The following is a 20,710-nucleotide window of genomic DNA, read 5'->3' as shown; positions in this document are numbered from 1 at the left end:
AAAAAAGAGTAAAGACAAAGACCCTGAGGTAAGAGATGAAGAAAGCAGCAGGAACTAATTTGGTTGGAAGACAGGGTGAAACCAAAGGGAGAAGACACAGGTGAAGTAAGCAGGAACCAGAACCAAAGCCATGAAGCCACATTAAGGATTTATGTTTCTTTTTTTTGGGCATAGAATACACAGCCCATTATTTAGAACCCATAGAAATTTTGTCCTTGATATTTTGACTCTATCATAAACATAGCCTAACCCAAACCACGTAAAATTAATAAATTTCATCTAAAAAAATCCTTCTTAGTAATTAAATCAATTTAATTCATTGATAAATCACCATACACAAGATTTAGATGAATTTTTATTTTCTTCATTCCCTGTTTACTGGTACTAAAATTAACATAAGATCAATTTTTAATTATAAACTTTTAATGAAAAATTGTTTTATTCTCAAATTTAATTTTCCAGGGTCTACTTATAAATTATAGCAAGATTTAATTATTTATGTTCTTTCTTAATTAGATTTTATCAAGCATCATTTTAAGCCTTCGTTAACTTTATTTTGTGTCAGATATATTTGTTTATTCTCTCTGGGTTAGACAAGTTTTTACTTATTTTTTAAGTAATGCGCAAGAAAATCTTGGATTATTCTATTGTACAGGATCATCTACCATAGTAGTTCTCCAACCATGCAGTCTTAGAATTTTAGACTCTAGGGTGGGGCTATAGCTCAGTGGCATAGTGTCTGCCTGGCAAACCAGAGGTCCTGAGTTCAATTCCTGATTCAGAGAAAAAAATAATTTTAGACTTCTAAAAATATTGAGCTCAAAGTCTTTTTTTTTATGTGGATTGTTATTGTGTGAGTCTGGATGCCCCTCAAAGCCTCATGTGGTCATGTCAGCGGAAGTGTTTTTCAATGGTTGCTGAATCGAATCTTGTGACTGATTCATTGTCTAGTGTTAGGAGTATGGGTATGAGTGATGCCCACTCTAGGGTGGGAAGCCTACACACAATGTAAGGGTCAGAATCCTCTCCTGCTCTCCTCCCTTTTGCTCTTGTAGCTTTTGCTGTCTTCTGCTGCCATGAACTGTCTGGCACCCTTCTGCCATGCCACCCTGCATTGTAGGCACCTGCTTATGGACTAAAAACCTCCACAAACTGTAAGCTAAATAAACTTGTCCCTCTTTAAGTTTGGCATCAGGTACTTTGTCTCAGCATCAAAAAGTAACCAACCCATGGCTTATAGCTACCAGTAATTAACATAGTATAAATTCTACTTGATAAATTTCTAAACTTTAATTTAAAAAAAATGGTAACAAGGGGCTGGGGAGATAGCTTAGTAGAATAATCGCCTGCCTGGCAAGCACAGGGTCCTGAGTTCAATCCCCCAGTACTGCCAAAAAAAAAAAAGTAACAAATATCACATGTTCACATAAATATTGTTATTAAAATAATTATTTTCGGGCTGGTGAGATGGCTCGTTGGTCTAAAGCACCTACTTAGAACAAACTAAGCTAAGCAAAGCAAAGCGCAGGGACCGCGGTTCAATCCCCCAGCACCACATGCCAGCCAGCCCCGCCCCCTGGTGGGCTGAGCTGGCCACACACACACACACACACACACACAAAATAAATAAATAAATAAAAATTTAAAAAAATAAAATAACCATTTTCAAAAACAAAGAGAAAAGTACAAGAATAGTAGTGTTTTTATGTGCTCACAAATCTTTTTCATGTGGCTTAATAGAAGACACTGGCTTCTCATAGCTTTTACATTCAAACTGTAGTTAATATTCCACATCACATAGGCCTTTAGAAAACTCCCCACAGGGTGACCAAAAATATGTAAGCACTATGAAAATGCTTTTGTCCCGAAGGCTCCAGAAGGTCTTGATAGCATCACAGGGCCCTCAGCCACATGTTGAGAACCACAGACCTGTTGCAATGTTTCCCAAAGAATGATACACACGCCACTTGATTGACAGTGGCAAGTGTGTGTTATTTGCATAACTACATATTCTAAATTCTTGTTACAAACATTTGCAATGAATGATATCATTATACACTTGACATACGTGACAATTCCTCTTTTTTTTTTTTTTTTCACTACAGGGCATTGAAACCAGAGCCTTCACATTGAACTACACCTCCAGCCCTTTTTATTTTTTATTTTGCGACAGGGTCTCACTAAAAGTCACTAAACTGCAACCAGACTGGGCTTCAACTTGCAGTGCATCTTGCCTCAGCCTCTCCAAATCCTGGAATTATAAATATGCATCACCACAGCTAGCCATTTTCATAAGCATATATTGTAAATACTTATTGGAAAAAAATATAACCAATGATACATTTGACACATGGATTTTGATTTGGTTTCTAGTACTTGGGATTGAACGCAGAGCCCCATCCCTAAATTACAACCCTGACCTTTTGTTTGTTTTGTTTTGTTTGAGTCAGGGTTTCACTACATCACTAAGGGGGGTCTTGAACTTGGGATCTTCCTACCTCAAACTCTCCAAGTGTTGGGATTAGAAGCCTACATCACCATATCTAGTTTATATTTAATTATTTCTTAAGTCACACTAATTTTTTCTTTGAAGGCACACTTCAGAGAAAAAGTTAATGTATGTGCACCCAAGTTTAGGGACTCACTAAAGCGTTCTGTTATATGCTTTCTATGTTTTCTCCAAGAAGAATGGATTACTTTCACTGTGATAACTTTTTTGAAACCAGCTATGTGTTTGATTGCAGACAAAAATATAAAGAAAGGGGAAAAGGAAAATCATAATTTTAACATACTTTTAAAAAGATAAGGCACTTATGGACACAAATAACGCTTCCTTATGCTTTTCTTCCAAGCCCATTCACCCAAAAATCCATTATACATACGCTCAAATCCATAATTAGTTTAGCTGATAAAATAATGGGCAGAAACCTGACTAAAAAATACAATGCACAATCCCCTTTCTCCTTTCTCCTTGTGGGTAATCCCATCACCCCGGACTTTTTTTTAATCCACGAAAAATCAAATTGCTCAATCGTTCAGGATTCATCTATTGCAGTAGTTCTCCAACTGCTGCAGCCTCGGAATTTATTGAGACTCTCAAATAAATTCGCCAGCCAGCCGGAAGAGCCATATCACTCTACATTCGGTCTGACGTTTTAGATCTGCGATCCTAAAACCGGTCCTGGTTGCGAGAATTGCTCTCTTTCTCGCGATATTTCAGGGACCGAGGTTTGACTAGGGACAGGTACTTTGGGAAGGAAGGGGAGGAGCGTGAGGCGTAGGCGCGCAGCGTCCCCAGAAGGCTGTGCGCTCGCGTTACTTCCTGCGGACCTTGTGAGTGAGCGCGTGAACCGCTCTCAGCTCCCCAGCCATGGCGCTTCACGTCCCCAAGGCCCCGGGCTTTGCCCAGATGCTCAAGGAGGGAGCGAAAGTAAGAGCTGAAACAAGAGGGTGAGGCGGGAAAGCCGGCTTGGGTTGCAGCGGCCGCAGCGAAGGGGAATGGCCTCCATACTGGCTGGGTGTGCTACCATGGCAGAACGGGCGGGGAAAGAGAAAATTCCAGAAAAGCGAGTTGCGCTCGGGACGCTCGGCCGCCGCGACCCGGGTCATCTCGGGTCTTCCTGGATTCGGGATCGATGAGCAGACAGAGGGGGTGAGGGGCGAGGCTGCAGGATTCGCCTTGACACTTACAGCAGGACAAGCGTGAAGCGGCTAGTGTGTCTTTCCCTCCGTCCATAAATGGGAACTGGTTGGGCTCTCACGCTGAAAGGGAGTTGTGAGAGTAAAGGTGAATAACGCAAATGGAGTTGCTCTGGGGACAGTGCAGCGGGTTGGCAGGGTGGCAGCATGAGATGGGCCAAGGAGCAGGAGATCGGAAAAGGGGAGCTTAGGAACCAGGGCTCGTTCTTGGTTGGTTGCTTCTAAACGAAAAGCAGGCGCCCGACTTGGTTCGCAGAAGCAGTGCGCGTTGGGCTAACACAATCCACATGCATGGGTTTCTGTCCCGGCTTAACGTTAGCTAGCTTGTCCTAACTCTACCCTGTCTCAGGGTCTGTTTTTAGTTTTACACTGAGGTAGTTGATCCAAAAGGCATTCTGAGTGCCTGTGTCTGACCTACTGTGTAGTCCGAAGGATAAATGACATCCTGGCCCCATTAAATTTGTTTTATGATCTGGAGCATAATATTTCTCATAAATTTTGTAATATCGTATTACCTACTGAGAAATTTATTTTGGACTGTGTTCCTAATGCTGTTCCTTTTTGTCTCCCAAATTTCCTGTGCTTAGTTGAAATGAGGATGGTTGAATTTAAAGTTTCATGGGAGGTGGAGGGAGCCTTTAATGGTTGGGAATTGGCTTCTTGTACGATGAACTTTGGAGACACCTTGTCTATACTAAATAAATGGCGGGGCATAATGTGTCAGTGAAGTTTTGAAAATGATGCAAGCTCCTTCACAAAAAATGCCTAGGCTGAAGTCATATCAAAACATTACTGGTCATTCAAATGCTGCTGTTTTCTAATTCAGTAACTGGGTAATGAGGGGACTGTAACGAAAGAGAAAAGTCCCAGCTCTCTTAGAGCTTCGAAGGGGAAGAAAAATCAAATAAACAAAAAGGAGAAGTTTGAGTAACAATAAATATACTACTAACTGTAGTAGAAAATGGCAGGAACAGTACTGTGACTCCCCCATCCCATCCCATCCCACTCCCCAAAAAAGAAGGGCCAGGAATAGAAAAGGCAAAATGTTCAGGAAAGAGCTATTAAGTGGTTTATGATCAAAGGCTAAGCCAAGTTTAGAGAGGTAAGTGGTACAGGCACTAGTGTAAAAAGTCTGAGGATGGAATAAGTTCGACTTGTTTAAAAAAATTAACAGGGCCAGCAAGATAGCTCAGCGGACTAAGCCCAGGAACCAGGGTTCAGTCCCGGCACCACATGCTACACAGGTCCAACCCCTTGTGTGCTGAGCTGGCAGCAGAGTCCAGCTGGTGCATGCCTATAATACCAGTGCTGAGGAGGCTGAAAACAGGAGGATCACTAGGAGTCTGAGCTGTGTAGTGACACCCACAACAAAATACATTTTTAAAAAGTAAATGAAAAATTAGCAAAATAGGAAAGGTACAGAGTTGTATAGCTTTCAAAAGGAAGGTAAGTAACTAGTTGAAGACAATACTATGTATTACAATAATACTGTGAAATACATATTACTTTGCTACATGAAAAAAAAAAAAAAAAAAGGAAGGTAAGAGGTCGGAATTAAGATGTATTATGGGGGCCGGGGAGATGGCCCAGTGGAATAAGAGCTTCCCTGGCAAGCACAAGGGCCTGAATTCAATCCGTGGTTCCGCCAAAGGAAAAAAAAAAAAAAGATGTATTATGTGTGTGTACTAGCTCCCCAAGATGAATGTGATCACTATGTACTGCAAATGAGTACTAATAATTTTTAAATGGTAAGAATTCCATTTATGAGCTGTAAGACAGGATAAAGCAAGCAGGGGCTTGTATTCCTGAAGAGGGTTTTACATTTTGTTGTAAAAGAAATGGGAAGCTATTAAAGGAGTGATGGGATCAGATTTGTTAGAAAGCTGGCTGCTGGTTCAGTGGATGGGAGTGAGAGAGGAAAGAGTACCACAGCTCAGACTTTAGTGTAACTGCAGGCGTCCAACCCTTAGTACTGAAGGCACTTCTGCTAAAGTAGTGGTCATTCTTAATAGTTTCTTCTGGAATATTATAAAAGCCATGCCTTACATTGTAAGGTGGTACTGCGCAATAAAACTTGTTTAGTGATAGAAATACTCTTATTACCTCTGAGTAGCATATCTGCTGTGTGTCACTGTTCAGCTGTGGGTAGTACAGTTGAAGTGTATTTTAGGTTTTAATTACTTTAAATGCCTCCATGTGCCAGTGGCTACTATATTGGGTATTGAGTATATAGAAAAATGTTCACATGAAGATTAAGTTCTTAAAGCCTATCTGAAGGCCCAGGCATATCCAAACTCAAGTATAGTGTAAAATGTGAATTTTCATTTTAATAATTATGGATGATTCTGTTTTTCAGAATGTACACATTGGAATTACATTGTAACTCAAAAGAGCATTCAGTAGTTTTTATACTTTAATACCTACACATTTTAGGGGTATATTTCAATTTAAATGAGAATTTCCAACTAACATGGAACAACTGGTTTTTCAAAGCTCAGATGCTAAGACCTTAAGACAAGTTCTCATCGCATTTCAACTTCTAGTTAGAAAATAATAATAAACCCTGAAAAGATATTTTACCTGAAATGCTTTATATCCTTTCATCAGACTTAGTACTCTTACTATATTTTGTATTGCATTAAAAATATACCTTATGATTTGATATGTAAATTGGTCTCTGATTCTCAAAAAGGGTCATACAACTAGTGAGGAAATTGTATTACTTATGAATAACAAAAAAACAGGTATCACATTTGGCATATATAAATTTTAGACGATTGTTTCAGCAGTATTGTCAGAAAGCTATTATTACTGTCCTTTTTACATACGACAAAAAATTGCCTGAGGTAAGGTAATCTTGTAATTAGCCAGAAAGCTAAGATTTGTGACCAGACTGTATACCACTTGTGCCAGATACTTAGGTGTTGGTGTGTTTTAAAGTAACTAGTATTTGAAAATTTTTGTTTCATTGTCCTAAGAGGTTTTGTTTCACAGCATTTTTCAGGATTAGAAGAGGCTGTGTATAGAAATATACAAGCTTGCAAGGAGCTTGCTCAAACCACTCGTACAGCATATGGACCAAACGGTAATCAGATTTATGCTTGTATAGTAATTGAATTTTGTGTACTTGCTCTTGACATTTTTTCTAAGGGTACTATATTTACTGCTTTAATGGAAAGTTATAGTTCAGTGATACCAATATTTTTCTTTTTTATCAACCATTCAAATCTGTAGAAAAATAGTCAGATACTAACTTTTATCCTGTTGAGAGGATAAAAATTAAGGCATTTTCACTGATGACATTGTACTTAATACTTATTGTGACAAAGGCTGACCAACTATTTTATAAAAAGTAACAGGAGCCCAGCATTGTGGCACAGATCTCTATAATCCCAGCACTCTGGAAAACTTGAGAAAGGATTCCAGGTGCAAGCCCAGCCTGAACAATTTAGAGATTTTGAAAGACCCTGTTCCAAAATGAAAAATATATTTAAAAGACTGGGTATGTATGTATAACAGCACAGAGGCCCTGGGTTCACTCCTTAGTATCTCAGGGGAAAAAAAGCATAGATTGAGAAAATTTTCTCTTGTTTTACCTTCAAACACTAATAGAATTTAATCAGCGGACTAAAGTGCCTGCTTAGGCAGAGTGCAATGGCCTAGGTTCCATCCCTGGCCTGCTGTGCTGGCCACGCCCCCACCCCCAGGGTGCACTGAGAGGGCAGTTGAGACTGGGCGTGGTTGTGTGCACCTGTAATCCCAGTGCTTGGGAGGCTAAAACGGGAGAATCACTACAAGATTGATCTATGTAGTGAGAGCTTGTAGACTCTGTAGATTCTTTCCTAAATATGTTTAAAAAAACTAATAGAATTTAAGATACAGATTTATGGAATAAGCAAGAAATATACTTCTAAATGGATTATTTTGTTGGTGTGCATGTTAATATGTAATAATTGAGCATTGCTGCATGGCAGGCTAGTTCAGATATCGTAACAGTCAGCAAAAATGTAAGATTTTGCCTTCTTCCTGGATATTATAGATTAGCAGGAAAAGTACACACATGTGTAGTCAGAGAAAATCTGGGACTCTGAACTAGATCTGAAGACTAGAGAATAGGCATTGAATTTTTGTAACACTTTAAAAAAAATACACGTTTAGTTCTTGACTAAAGTTTCCTAGGCATTTGGGGAAGGAATTGCATAATAATATTTTTTCTATTTTGACTTACTTTTAAGGAATGAACAAAATGGTTATCAACCACCTGGAGAAGTTATTTGTGACAAATGATGCAGCAACTATTTTAAGAGAGCTAGAAGTAAGTTATTTTCAAAGCAACCCCCAAAATTAATTTCTCTAGTATCTTAAATAACAAAATGTTCTCAGGGATACATTTAGCTCCACAAGGTATTTGTGGAGAAACTTGTTATAGTGAATGGTAATGTTCTCATGAGATATTAGAGTATGGAATAGAATCAGAAAAGTAAAACCATAGTATTGACTTTTTCAGTTTTTTTGCTGTCCGTAGTTACTCCTTGCTTATTTCTGGAAAAGTACTTAAAATTAACTCCTGAGAATAAAGTTATATAAAAATTGAATACACTTTTTTTTATGCACTTTTAAGAAAAAAATCTATGCTTTTTTTCACTAATACTAATGATATCCTTACGAGAACATATAGTAAGATTAATACTGCAGCTCTTCACCAAATTTAATGGTGTCTGTTATAGTTCCTCTGAAAAATTTAAGTGTTCAGGTTCAGCAGTTGGAATCACTTTTATCTTTAATACAGGAAATACATAATATGCAGAACCTTATGAAGCTCTGTAATGGATAACTAGGCATCACAAGATGTGCTTTGTAGTTGTATTGGTACATTTGTGCTGACAGGCCTAGAGGGATTTAAATTTTCTTGTTGCCAGCCTAATAATAGTTCATAAATGTGATCAAGTGAAGTTAACCTCGCCTGTGTAGGGAAAACGGAGCTTATTAATTTAATATACAGAGGAGATGATTGTGTGTTGCTTTAAGAGTCTAATGTTTTATTTGGCACTCCCTTTTATACCAGGTACAACATCCTGCTGCAAAAATGATCGTGATGGCCTCTCATATGCAAGAACAAGAGGTTGGAGATGGCACAAACTTCGTTCTGGTCTTTGCTGGAGCTCTTCTGGAATTGGCTGAAGAACTTCTTAGGATTGGCCTGTCAGTTTCAGAGGCAGGTGTTTATTTAATAATTTATTCCTATTTAATTTTATTTATATATATATATATATATATATATACACACATACATACATATATGTATATGATTTTAAATACAGAATCGTTATCAAAGGTGTAGCTCACATTATTAAGTGATAAACTCTGCTAGGCATTGTAGTACCCATGTTTCACATGTGAGGTATCATCTTAACCTCTAAAGCATCTTATTAGTGAAGCCTACTAAACCTATTTTATTTTAAATGAGGACAGTGGAATTTAAGTTAATGTCAAATCCTATAGCTACTAATTGGATTCAGATTTGTCATCAGAGTCTATACTCATTATTAGGCTCTGCTATGCTTGTTATTTTTGTCATTTTATATTGAAAATAAATGGCATGTTTGTTGGATTACCAGAATATGCTGCTTTGTCATCTCAAAAGTATGTGTTTTAAATAAATGTTTTTTCTTTGTACTTTAGGTTATAGAAGGGTATGAAATAGCGTGCAGAAAAGCCCATGAAATTCTTCCTGATTTGGTATGTTGTTCTGCAAAAAACCTTCGGGATGTTGAGGAAGTGTCAGCTTTGCTTCGTACCTCCATAATGAGTAAACAGTATGGTAATGAAGCATTTCTAGCCAAGCTTATTGCTCAGGCATGTGGTAAGTAACTAGCAGTAATTGCAAACATTGAAAATAAAGATCTTTAACGTGAATAAGATATTTTCTTAATGTTTTTGATGTGTCTTTTATTTAACAGTGTCTATTTTTCCTGACTCCGGCCATTTCAATGTTGATAACATCAGAGTTTGTAAAATTCTGGTAAGTTTAGAAAGTGCAATAACATTATCGTAATTCTAAATCTAAATCTTGTCTCCTGTTTTAGACATTACCTTTATGTATTTTGTGTGCCAGAACATAGGGTGGGTTTGTGCATTGGTATGCTGCTGCTAATGTATTTGGGTTTAGCTCATAACAATATGTGTATTCTCTTTCTACATAGGCCATGCATTTTCTGTCTCCATTCATGTCCTGCCCACCGTCCTTCTTAGATTGACAATATTGTATTGATAGCTGTTCCTGGTATATTGATACCAAGAATTAACTGTACTTTGTGAGCTGGTGAATAAATGGCTCAGCACCATCACTATCTGCGTTTGTTCTTCCCAGTACAGTAAAGGACCTCCCCTCCTTCAAAGTGGCTCATTCCCATAGTGATTCCTGCCTTGAGCAGAATGTCCTTTTTTATGCCCACTACTTGACACTGTGTCTGTATGTCTCTGTGTTGATGTTTTACTTTTAGAAAAGAATTTAGGGTATATAAAAATAAAACCTTAGTGATGGTTTCATATTCAACCCGTAGGGCTCTGGTATCTTTTCCTCTTCAGTATTACATGGCATGGTTTTTAAGAAGGAAACTGAAGGTGATGTAACATCTGTCAAGGATGCAAAAATTGCAGTGTACTCGTGTCCTTTTGATGGCATGATAACAGAAACTAAGGTACGTAGCCCTCAGACCTTAAAAGTAAATATTGGGTGGCCAGGGAGATAGCACAGTAGAATAAACACAAGGGCCTGAGTTCAATCCCTGGTTCCGCCAAAAAAAAAAAAAAAAAGTAGAGTTGTTCTGAAAGCAGTTATTTCATAATGGTTAAAAACTGCAGTATTAGAAAAAAAAAGGGCTGGCCAGATAGCTCAGCAGATTAAAGTGCTTCCTTAGGTAGATGCAGGGACCTGGGTTTGATCCCTGGAATGCCATGCTGGCCCTGCCCCCAGAATGCATTGAGACTGGCCATGGTGGCATGAGCCTGTAATCCCAGCACTTGGGAGGCTGAAAGCAGAAGGATCACCGAGTTGGATGTGTGTGGTGAGACCCCGTAGACCCTGTACTAAATACATTAAAAAATAAAAAATCTGCAGGATTATATGTATTTGTAAACCAGGTTTATATTTAAAGGTGGTAGGGCCTGGGGAGATGGCTCAGCGGAATAAGCACTTCCCTGGCAAGTGCAAGGGCCTGAGTTCAATCCCCAGTTCCGCCAAAAAAAAAAAAAAGGGTAGCAGTATCATTGATATTGTACAGCAAGTAAAAAACAAATATGAGCATTATGTGTGCTCTTCATGAAAATACTTTTTTTTTGTTTGTTTTTGTTTTTTTTGGAGACAGAGTCCCGATGTAGTCCAGGCCGGTCTCGACTCACTGTGTAGCCCAGGCTGGCTGGCCTCTAACTCCCAGTGAACCTGTTGGGATCCTGCTTAAGTTTCCCAAGTGCTGGGACTACAGGCGTGTGCCATCCCGCCTGGCTCAGAAATACTTCTAAAATATTGGTAGCATTCTGACACCAAAAATAATGTTAATGTACTTTGAAAATTATGAGTCATTTTTAAAACATTGTATTTCCAGTCAGCAGAGGCTGGCTTCATCCTCCACATTCTCTTCCACATTCTCTCCTCTCTTTTTTGTTTATTTCTTGGTTTGGGTAAGTTTTCTTTGGTTTGAGATATTCTCACACTTGTGAGAATCTCTAACCTCAGCCTTTCAAGTAGCTGGATAGCTGTGTGTGGTGTGTACTATCACACCCTAGCTTTTTTTTTTTTTTTTCCAAACTCTGGCAGGTTTTATTAGTGAAAAATTCTATTTGTTTATTTTTCACCGGTCTGTTCTGGCATGCTTCTAATGATAGCAGAATCACCTGGATCAATGATTGTCAGTGTACATACTCTAGTATGCTGTTTTCCACATGCTGTGCCCAGTTTGATGTTATTGCCGCTGTAGTGGTAGACACCTAAGTTTTGGCCAACATGGCATAGTATTCTTATTTCAGATTTCCTCAAGGCTGGGCAGTTGTTGCCGTGGATGACCCATTTGCCCTGTCTGGCCATCTTCAGCTTCTGCTTGCATCACAGCACATATTTCCCACTTTTTATAACAAGATGGAGCCTAGAATTGATGGACTCCAGAGATTTTTTTGTCTTCTTTGCAGCCACCATGTTCCTGCCTTAGGTGCTGATGGCCCTCAGCCAGGAGCAGCCCCACACCCTAGCATTCTTGAAATTCAAGGTTTTGGTTTTAAAAGTCTCTGCGGGATTTGGAAAGGGGGTAGTGTTTTAGTCCACAGTTTAGGAAAAGCCTGACAACCACAGCATTGTTGTTTTGATGACACTAGCTGATCTTTATAAAAGACAAGGGCCAGGATACCTGTCCTATGTATCTAAAATAACAGTGTTCCCAGCCTTTTCCTATCAGAGCAAGTGGGGGGAGGATCCTAAGAGCAAGCTGAATGTCTTAATTTCATAGATTTTGTATTCTGCTTCATCATAATTACCTTCATGTTTTCTCCCCAAAAAAATCCTTTTTCAGTAAAATGTTATCCTATGATTTGTTTGAAATAACAGACAGTGAAGTGCTATTTATAAAGATTTTGCTTGCCTCTTTTGCCAGGGAACAGTATTGATAAAGACAGCTGAAGAATTGATGAACTTTAGTAAAGGAGAAGAAAATCTCATGGATGCACAAGTCAAAGCTATTGCTGATACTGGTGCAAATGTCGTCGTCACAGGTGGCAAAGTGGCAGACATGGCTCTTCATTATGCAAACAAATATAATATCATGCTGGTGAGGTAAGAGCTATTAACTAATATTATAAATGATTTTAGGTAGTAAAACTAAAAATTCAATAGCTTGAAGACATCTAATAAAGGGAAAGTACAAATAGTTAAATAGTGAAAGGAATTAAGTCTGGAGACATAGGAAATAACAATTTTTTGGAGACAAGATCTCACTTTATAATTCAGGCTGCCCTTGAACTCCTGGTGATCCTCCTACCTTAGCCTCCCAGGTGCTGGGATTACAAGTATGTGCTTCCATAATGCTTCTGAGAACTAAAGGACTGAATCAGTACATATTGTTGAAGAAGGAGAGGGAATATTATTCCAGGCAGAATGAACAGTTATAAGAGATCATAGTACATTGCCTGTTATCCAGAGTATAGTCAGAGAGATACCTTTTAACTCATTAATACATTTATGGGGCATGCTAGACAACTGACTTCCCTATCCATTTTCATCTACCATTATTCAAATCTGCAGAACAAATACTGTATGACTCCACAAGATAAAGCAGTTTTCAGTATATATTGCACAAGATCAAGCAATTTTCAGTATATATGTTATTTCCTTGGTGTTTTGGAAATATAAGTCCCTGATTCTGTAAAGTGATTTTACCTCTCCCAGTTGTCAGAAAGTGTGTGACAAACTTTAGGTGCATTTCTGGCTGGGCTCATTCTTAGCATCAAGAATTGGCCTCTAGGGGCCAGGGAGATAGCTCAGTAGAATAAGCACTTGCCTGGCAAGCGAAAGGACCTGAGTTCAATCCCTGGTTCCGCAAAAAAAAAAAAAAAAAAATTGGCCTCTTGACCTCAGAACCCAGCACAATTCAGGTATGTTCAAATTTAAATCCAGAGTCAAGAATGTTACTTGGGAGCTGGTGCATAGTTTCTTAATTTAGTCACTATACCATGTATGTATATGGTGGAATTAAAATGTTATTCATTAATTAAGCTTGCTTTTTTTTTTAAAGACTTAACTCAAAATGGGATCTTAGAAGACTGTGTAAAACAGTTGGTGCTACAGCTCTTCCTAGATTGGTATGTATTCTAGAAAACATTAAAAAGATAATTGAACCTATGGAATGTTATTACCACAGTTACTGTCTTACAGACTCCTCCTGTCCTTGAAGAAATGGGACACTGTGACAGCGTCTACCTCTCAGAAGTTGGAGACACACAGGTGGTGGTTTTTAAGCATGGTAGGTAGTCGTGGGAAAATGTGTTGTATGAGGGTGAGGTGTTTTTCTTTTATCTAATTCTCCAATATATTTTGACAGAAAAAGAAGATGGTGCCATTTCTACTATTGTACTTCGAGGTTCTACTGACAATCTAATGGATGACATAGAAAGAGCAGTAGATGATGGTGTTAACACTTTCAAAGTTCTCACAAGGGTCAGTATGAGCAGTAATCTTCAGTAAATTTGTTTTAAAAAGTTGACTTCTGAACATTATGGCAATTTCAGAATGGGTTTGAAAGCAAAGCATGTTTTTTATTTAAGACTTTTACCTCCAAAAGTGATTTTTTTCAATTGTTTTCATCCAAATAGTTGCTTTTATTATGTCCTATCTTCAGCACTGTTCTTAATTCTGTGTGTGGAAATGCAGGTAAAAGATGGTTCTGGTCCTGTTCTCCATTTTTGGTCCTTCGTTATTAAATACCAGATGGTATAATAAGAAATTTTACTTTATTTTTTTCCGAGTTTGAAATAAACTTTTTTCCGGGGAGATGGCTCAGTAGAGTAAGTGCTTCCCTGGCAAGTGCAAGGGTCTGAGTTCAGTCACCATCATCTAACACCATCATTTTTTTTTTAGTTCCACCCCAAAAAAAAAGAAATTTTGATGTAACATACTCTGATTCAAAACTTCTACTCTGAAAAAAAATTTCTAGTCTGGTAGAGTACTGGAATCTGACTAGAAAACTGCCTGTTGATCTTATTTTCCCTCTTTTTGGTACTGCTTACAGGATAAACGTCTTGTACCTGGAGGTGGCGCAACAGAAATTGAATTGGCCAAACAGATCACATCATACGGAGAGGTATAAGTTTTTAATTGTTAAGTAAATCTTTATTCCCCCAAGACCTCCATACAAAGTCCCATTATTTGTGACCCACTTAACAGTTCATTTATTTACAAATGTTTGTTGAGCAACTTCCATCTCCAAGTTCTGTGGGGGATACAGCCATGTATAGTCCAAACCAATGTGGTGAAATAAGTGTTCCAGCAGCAGGTGTGAACATGAGAGGAGGAAAAGCAGCTTTAAGAGGGAATCCAGAGTCTGCTATGAGCATGCTTTCTTGTACAATAAATATTTTCTGTCCTGTAAGACTCCACTCCTGGGGGACCCAGAGCGACCAAGTGGCATTACATTGAGGTAGAGAGGACAACATGTCTTATAGAACTGCTTCAGAAAATGCTGAGCATGATGGGATAGGTGTGTTGGAAGTGAAAGGGAAGATTTTGAGGGGGGTTCATTATAATATGGCTTTAATAGGTTTTTCTTAGACATTCACTATACATTTTGATCACCATGTAAACTGTTACATACACGCAGGTGTATATGTATACCTCTATTTCTGAATTGCAGGGTTTGGGAGCTGAAGGAATGTAAAGAATTCTCTTAACCCACTTCTTTTATACAGCAAAGGATTAAATCCTGACGCTTTAAGGGACATGGCTGAGATTTGAACCCATTAAGACTTACAAATTGATTTTCTTTCTGCTATTGAATAAAGTGAATAAATAAACACATTTTGTTTCAGACATGTCCTGGACTTGAACAGTATGCTATCAAGAAGTTTGCTGAGGCTTTTGAAGCTATCCCACGGGCACTGGCGGAGAACTCTGGAGTTAAGGCCAATGAAATAATCTCTAAACTTTATGCAGTGCATCAAGAAGGAAATAAAAATGTGGGATTAGATATTGAGGTATGTGGAAAAACACTGTGATAATAAATTGCTTTATTTGGTGAATACAGAACTTAAAAATAGAAGCAATATGTGTGAAAGGAAAATCTGAGGAAAAGTGATCAGATTTGTGAATAGATGGCTTTTTTTTTTTTTTTTATGAACAGAATATATTTATTAGAAGAAAGAAAGCTATCCTAGAGAGGGACAGGAGCGGGACCCTGAGCGGGTGGTCCCCCCAGATGGCTTTCTTAAAATTAGCTTTTACTTGATTTGATAAGGGGAAATTTTTTATATAATATGTATGGGGTAATAGTTGTTAAGGCTTTCTTTGTCTAATACAGTTTAAGAAGCTGTTCAGGTTTTTGTTGAGTATACATATTTTCACATACAAGAATTTCAGGGGCCGGGGAGATGGCTCAGTAGAATAAAGCCTTGCCTGGCAAGCACAAGGGCCTGAGTTCCATCCCCAGTTCTGCAAAAAAAAAAAAAAAAAAAAAAAAAAAAAAAATTCAGATAAAGGTGGGAATGATTTTGTTTCCAGGCTGAAGTTCCTGCAGTAAAGGACATGCTGGAGGCTGGTGTTCTAGATACTTATCTGGGAAAATACTGGGCTATCAAGTTGGCTACTAACGCTGCAGTCACTGTACTTAGAGTTGATCAGGTAAGCAAAAAGCAAAAGTTCGATCTTGAAAATGTATGGCTCTGTAGTCATACATAGGTATGACTGTGTTTAAGAATTTCACTTCCCTTATTTTAGAAAGTATCCCACAAGATGTAGACTATATTTTCAAACCAGTTGTAGAACCCTTTTATACAGTCATGTTGGTAGTTAAGTTACAAAGGTGATATTAAGAGGAAAAATGAAAAAATAACACAATACAGAACGATCATAAAACCCTGACGTGGATATAGATTACCAACCTTAGAACTACGATGAGATGAGAGGACGTGAGTGTGGTTTTTTTCTCAGTAAGTGTACCTTGGGGTTCTAAAAAATGTTTAAAAAGTTTTGAAGATCACATTTCTTACCATTTTCTGTTGGTAGGGTTTTTTGAGTTAGTATGGTAAAACCTGTCTTGAGTTTGTCAACCTTAAACTTAAAGAGTTTGTTGTTACTGCGTTTTATGCACTCTGCGTAACCATATCTGGAGAATGTGACTATATTAGCCAGCTTGTATTAGTATAATGAACTTACAGCCTTAGAACCAGTTGTACCTGATTTTATGCAGTATGCCTTCTGGGAAAAACTTGTAAATCAAGCTTAAATCATTGGTTAGAGTAGTAAAAGTATACAGTCCCCAGTCATAAACATCTTTACCACCTAAGAGCTTGCTAAAAACTAAAGTAAACCAGAAACCAAAGGAAGCCCAGCAGTCAGTTTTAATAACGCCTGCCATACGTTGAAGTCAGGGCTACCACACACATATAGACAAAAACTCTTACCACTGAACCAAATCCTCTGCTCACTCAGATTTAGATTTAAGATCTTTTGATTACTTAAAACAAACTTTGATAACATAAGATCTCTAAATCACATAAAGTGAGAAAGCAACAAATACTATATTAGTGTAGCTTCACCGAAATAAATGCATTTCAGCCCAAAGCTATCATGTTGTGAGCTGTAAATCTTAGTGTTACATAACTGTACTTGTTAAAATGTTGGGTTAGCAGATTTTGTATAGAGAGGCTGTAGTATACATTTTATATTATCAGGGAGCACAGTATTTGGATCAGGCTCTTCTTGCTATTTGAATGGTTCTCAAAGACACTTGAAAATGTGTGTTAAAACTGTATTTATCAACTACTTTAGATTATAGTGGCAAAACTGGCAGGTGGACCCAAAGCTCCTAAACCACAAGGAAACTGGGATAAAGATGGCTGGCAAGATGCTCATGCATAAATATCAGATCAGGTGCCAGTGATGCATGAAGATATTTTCCTGTTTTGCTTATCCGAGTGCATGTCTTGAATGTCATTCACTAATTGTATGGATTTTGTTGCTGCTTATCCACAAAAGTGGGAAGCTTTCTCACACTAAAACTTCAGCATATAACCTCCAAAGAGGAAACTGGCAAACTTTGTGCTGTTTCATATGCAATATGTAAGAAATTGTTTAAGAGGATTGCTTACTCTTAAGGCTGATTGAGAAGTGTTTTTATTTTCCTTTGAAGGTGAGTTTATTATAAGCATACTATCTGGTTTTTGTTATGCAGATCATCATGGCCAAACCAGCTGGTGGGCCCAAGCCTCCAAGTGGAAAGAAGGATTGGGATGATGACCAAAATGATTGACTGGCTTAATTTTTACTATAGATGAACCCAGCATTTGTAGTAGTATTCTAGGGATTACTGTTTTCTTACTCTCCTTAAATTAAGAGTGTGTGTTTGCTCCTTTAGCTGATGTAATAAACATTGTTACTGTTAAAGCCTCAGTGCCTGATGTTGTTACTGGACCTAAAGGACCTGTTTGTTTTGACGTTGTTAATCATAGTCACTGGGATTTAGTAGTTAGTGGCCTGACTCCCCATTTCTGTAAGTTACTGAAATACAGCCATCACCGTATTACATACTGCCACATGGTTCGTATAGGAAATGGTAGAGTTGAGTTGTGAAGACTCATATGGGCCCAGACAGCCTAAAATGTTTATATAGCCTTTCACAGCAAATCTTGTCAAACCCTGGGCCACATCTCCAGTGCTTTTCTCCTAGTTCTGGAAATCCCAGAACAGTGATTTCTTTCATTTGCAATACATGATCTACTGAAAACAAAGTTAGTGACAAAGTACAAAAAGATGTTTATGATACAACTGAAATGTATTTTCTGACATGTCTGCTTTAAGTAAGTTTGCTTAAAATAGACCCACTTTCATTAAGACCTTATACTCAGGAGGGTTGAAAAGCAAAAACATGGGACTAGAGATTACAGTTCACTGGTGAAACACCTTGCAATGCTCTGGATTCAGCCCCCACACTGAAAAACTATATAAAATGCTACATTACACCTTTTTTAAAATGTATTTGGTACAGGATGTGACTGTAGATCGAACTCAGTGATTCTGTTTAGTCTCCCAAGTGCTGGCAGGCATGCACCACCATGCGGTCTTAATTATCCTTTCCATGTGCCCTGGAGGCAGGGCTGGCACAGCACGCCAAGGAGGGATCAAACCCCTGCCACTGTGCTCTGCCTAAGCAGGCACTTTGATGAGCTATCTGGCCAGCCCTACACTAGTTTTTATGATATTGATTGGTTATATATAGGCCCCTAAATAAGTGTTTGAAACAATAGCTTTTGCTGTTTCACAGGAATTTTGGAAGCAATATGGCTAGCTAGTTCTTCCAAGTAAATTCACTGAGTAGTAGGGATGTTGCATCTCATTAGAGCTTTGACAAAGATGGGTTTCCCTGTCAAAGAAGGGAGAAGTTTGCTGACGTAAGATGGGCTTGGTACCAGATTACAGTTTGAGGTGTGAGATGCTCAGCGTGTCAGGTGTGCTCTGGATGAGCTGGAGTAGCACAGAGCAGGTACAGTTTATCCCCACTGTATATAACAGGACCACAGACTTCTCTTGACTATACACTGGTTGGTACCTACATACCATTAATTTATGCCAAATACCTTTATAAAATGAAATGCAGTATAATAAAGTTTCATTAGTCTCAAACCATTACCTAATTAGATAAGTACATGTAACTTTGTAAGTAATAAAACAGGTTTTGGGAGTAAGTCAGTTTATTGATCTGTCGTGACCCACCACCCACATACTAATCACAGAGGACTTAATTCAAATTTCCAGAAACAAAGCAGGAATAAAAAAAAAACACAACCCACTGAATTTTCTAGGAATTTGTTCCCTTCGGTTTTTAAATACGATTTCTTCTGTCATGTGAACATGATCTATAGTCTTAATTTTTTTATTGTTAATACAGCCACTGTAGAAAGCTATTAAGGCTTACAGAAGAAACACTGTCCTTACAGTATTCTCTCATAAAATAAGAGGTAAGCTTGTGAACTCAGGACTTTAGCTGCAGGTACAGCTTGCACATGGGTATCGCTGATGTGGAACCACTGCCCTTTGGTGGATTCCATTTCAAAATCTGTCAAGAGGAAATGTGAAGTTAGTTAAATATAAACTTGAGAGATTCAGGCTCATTTTATTTTAGTTTTGCCAAATCTAAATGCCTTAATTTTCCAAGACAGCTTACCTTGTGGAATATCACCATGAAGAACAAGATTAGAGAGATGATTATTTGCACTTCTTGCTTTGGCATAGGCAGTATAATGCCCTGATCTCATTGTACCACTGTGTTCAACAATTCCATATAAGGAATATAGTACTCTAGTATTTTCTTCAGCAACGTTCTTTAAAAATAAAAGTTAGCTTTAGTCCCACTTACATGTTACCACTGGTAAGAGAAATTACACCATTTATAGTCTCAACATCTACTTAGTATAAAAACGTATGTGTGACTCTGAATCTATTTTCTCCCTTTTATACAACTTCTGGATTGTCCTCTGGCTTATAAACCAACTTAACTCTCCAGACTTTTAATAATTAAATCTGAAAATTACCACTTTTCCTTTTTTTTCTTTATAAGATCTGGCTATGCAATGCAGGCTGGCCTCAACTCACTGGGATTCCTCCTGCCTCAGCTTCAACTGCTGCAGTTACAGGCTTTTTAACAAAATTAATTTTTTTTTTTTTTTTTTTTTTTTTTTTTTTGGTTGGTTGGTTGGTTCGTTGTTTGGAGATAGAGTTTCACTATGTTACCCAAGCTGACTACAAACTTGTGAACCTTCTGAGTGCTGCAGTTACAGGCTTTTGTCCTCACACTGGCCTCGTACACCAGTATTGTTATTTTAAGGACACTCACTGCAACGGAACATTACAAAATAAATTGACTTATGCACAAAGATGCTGCCAACTTCTGTAAATATTTACACAGTGTATACCACGGCAATTTTTCAGTGTGACAGGGATGCTGCCATTTTTCTTTTATTTCCCTGTAAAACATTCACAGCACATGAGCACACTGCACTCTTAGAAATAGAGGCGTAAAGTGACTTTCTCAGCTCAATGCAAAGTTGAACCTGAAAATACCAAACCTTTGAGACAGCTGTCTTCTCTCCCTCTCTCTTTCTATTATAGATAGAACACGTGTGTGTAGTTTTTGGCAAATGAGCTGCTCTTTTGGTAAAAATGATAGCACATTGGAAGAGATTGACATGGCCATAAACAGGTTTGTAATTCCCTTTTAATCTCTCTCTCTCTCTCTCTCTCTCTCTCTCTCTCTCTCTC

General features: G+C 38.1%; 2 protein-coding genes across 3 annotated transcripts in view; one reads left to right on the top strand and one right to left on the bottom strand.

The window, feature by feature from the left end:
- The first annotated feature begins 3,293 nt into the window (after positions 1–3,293).
- On the top strand, positions 3,294–17,845 carry Cct8 (chaperonin containing TCP1 subunit 8). Of its 2 annotated transcripts, XM_023706571.1 has the most exons (16): positions 3,294–3,430; positions 6,694–6,784; positions 7,935–8,014; positions 8,765–8,914; positions 9,382–9,562; positions 9,660–9,721; positions 10,263–10,400; positions 12,342–12,520; positions 13,479–13,545; positions 13,619–13,706; positions 13,785–13,900; positions 14,472–14,543; positions 15,268–15,432; positions 15,956–16,075; positions 17,225–17,326; positions 17,628–17,708. In XM_023706571.1, exons 1-15 carry the CDS (start codon positions 3,371–3,373, stop codon positions 17,312–17,314), a joined length of 1,659 nt encoding a protein of 552 aa, XP_023562339.1. In that variant the 5' UTR covers positions 3,294–3,370; the 3' UTR covers positions 17,315–17,326; positions 17,628–17,708. The 2 variants fall into 2 exon arrangements, with proteins under 2 accessions (XP_023562339.1, XP_004646354.1); XM_004646297.3 differs by lacking the exon at positions 17,225–17,326 and having other exon boundaries at positions 17,628–17,845.
- Positions 17,846–18,661: 816 nt separating this feature from the next.
- The window catches only part of Usp16 (ubiquitin specific peptidase 16), a 34,719-nt gene continuing 32,670 nt past the window's right edge, over positions 18,662–20,710 (bottom strand). The window contains exons 18-19 of the mRNA XM_004646327.2: positions 19,617–19,773; positions 18,662–19,508 (exon numbers count right to left, since the gene is read on the bottom strand). Coding sequence (XP_004646384.1) covers positions 19,384–19,508; positions 19,617–19,773 — 282 coding nt within the window. The 3' untranslated portion in view covers positions 18,662–19,383. The remainder of the gene's footprint in view (positions 19,509–19,616; positions 19,774–20,710) is intronic.

This window comes from Octodon degus, unplaced genomic scaffold, assembly GCF_000260255.1.
Source record: "Octodon degus isolate 3935 unplaced genomic scaffold, OctDeg1.0 scaffold00264, whole genome shotgun sequence".
NCBI classification, from domain to species: Eukaryota; Metazoa; Chordata; class Mammalia; order Rodentia; family Octodontidae; genus Octodon; species Octodon degus.
The sequence above is the reverse complement of the archived record's forward strand: the minus strand, read 5'-3'. Positions and strand labels throughout refer to the sequence as shown.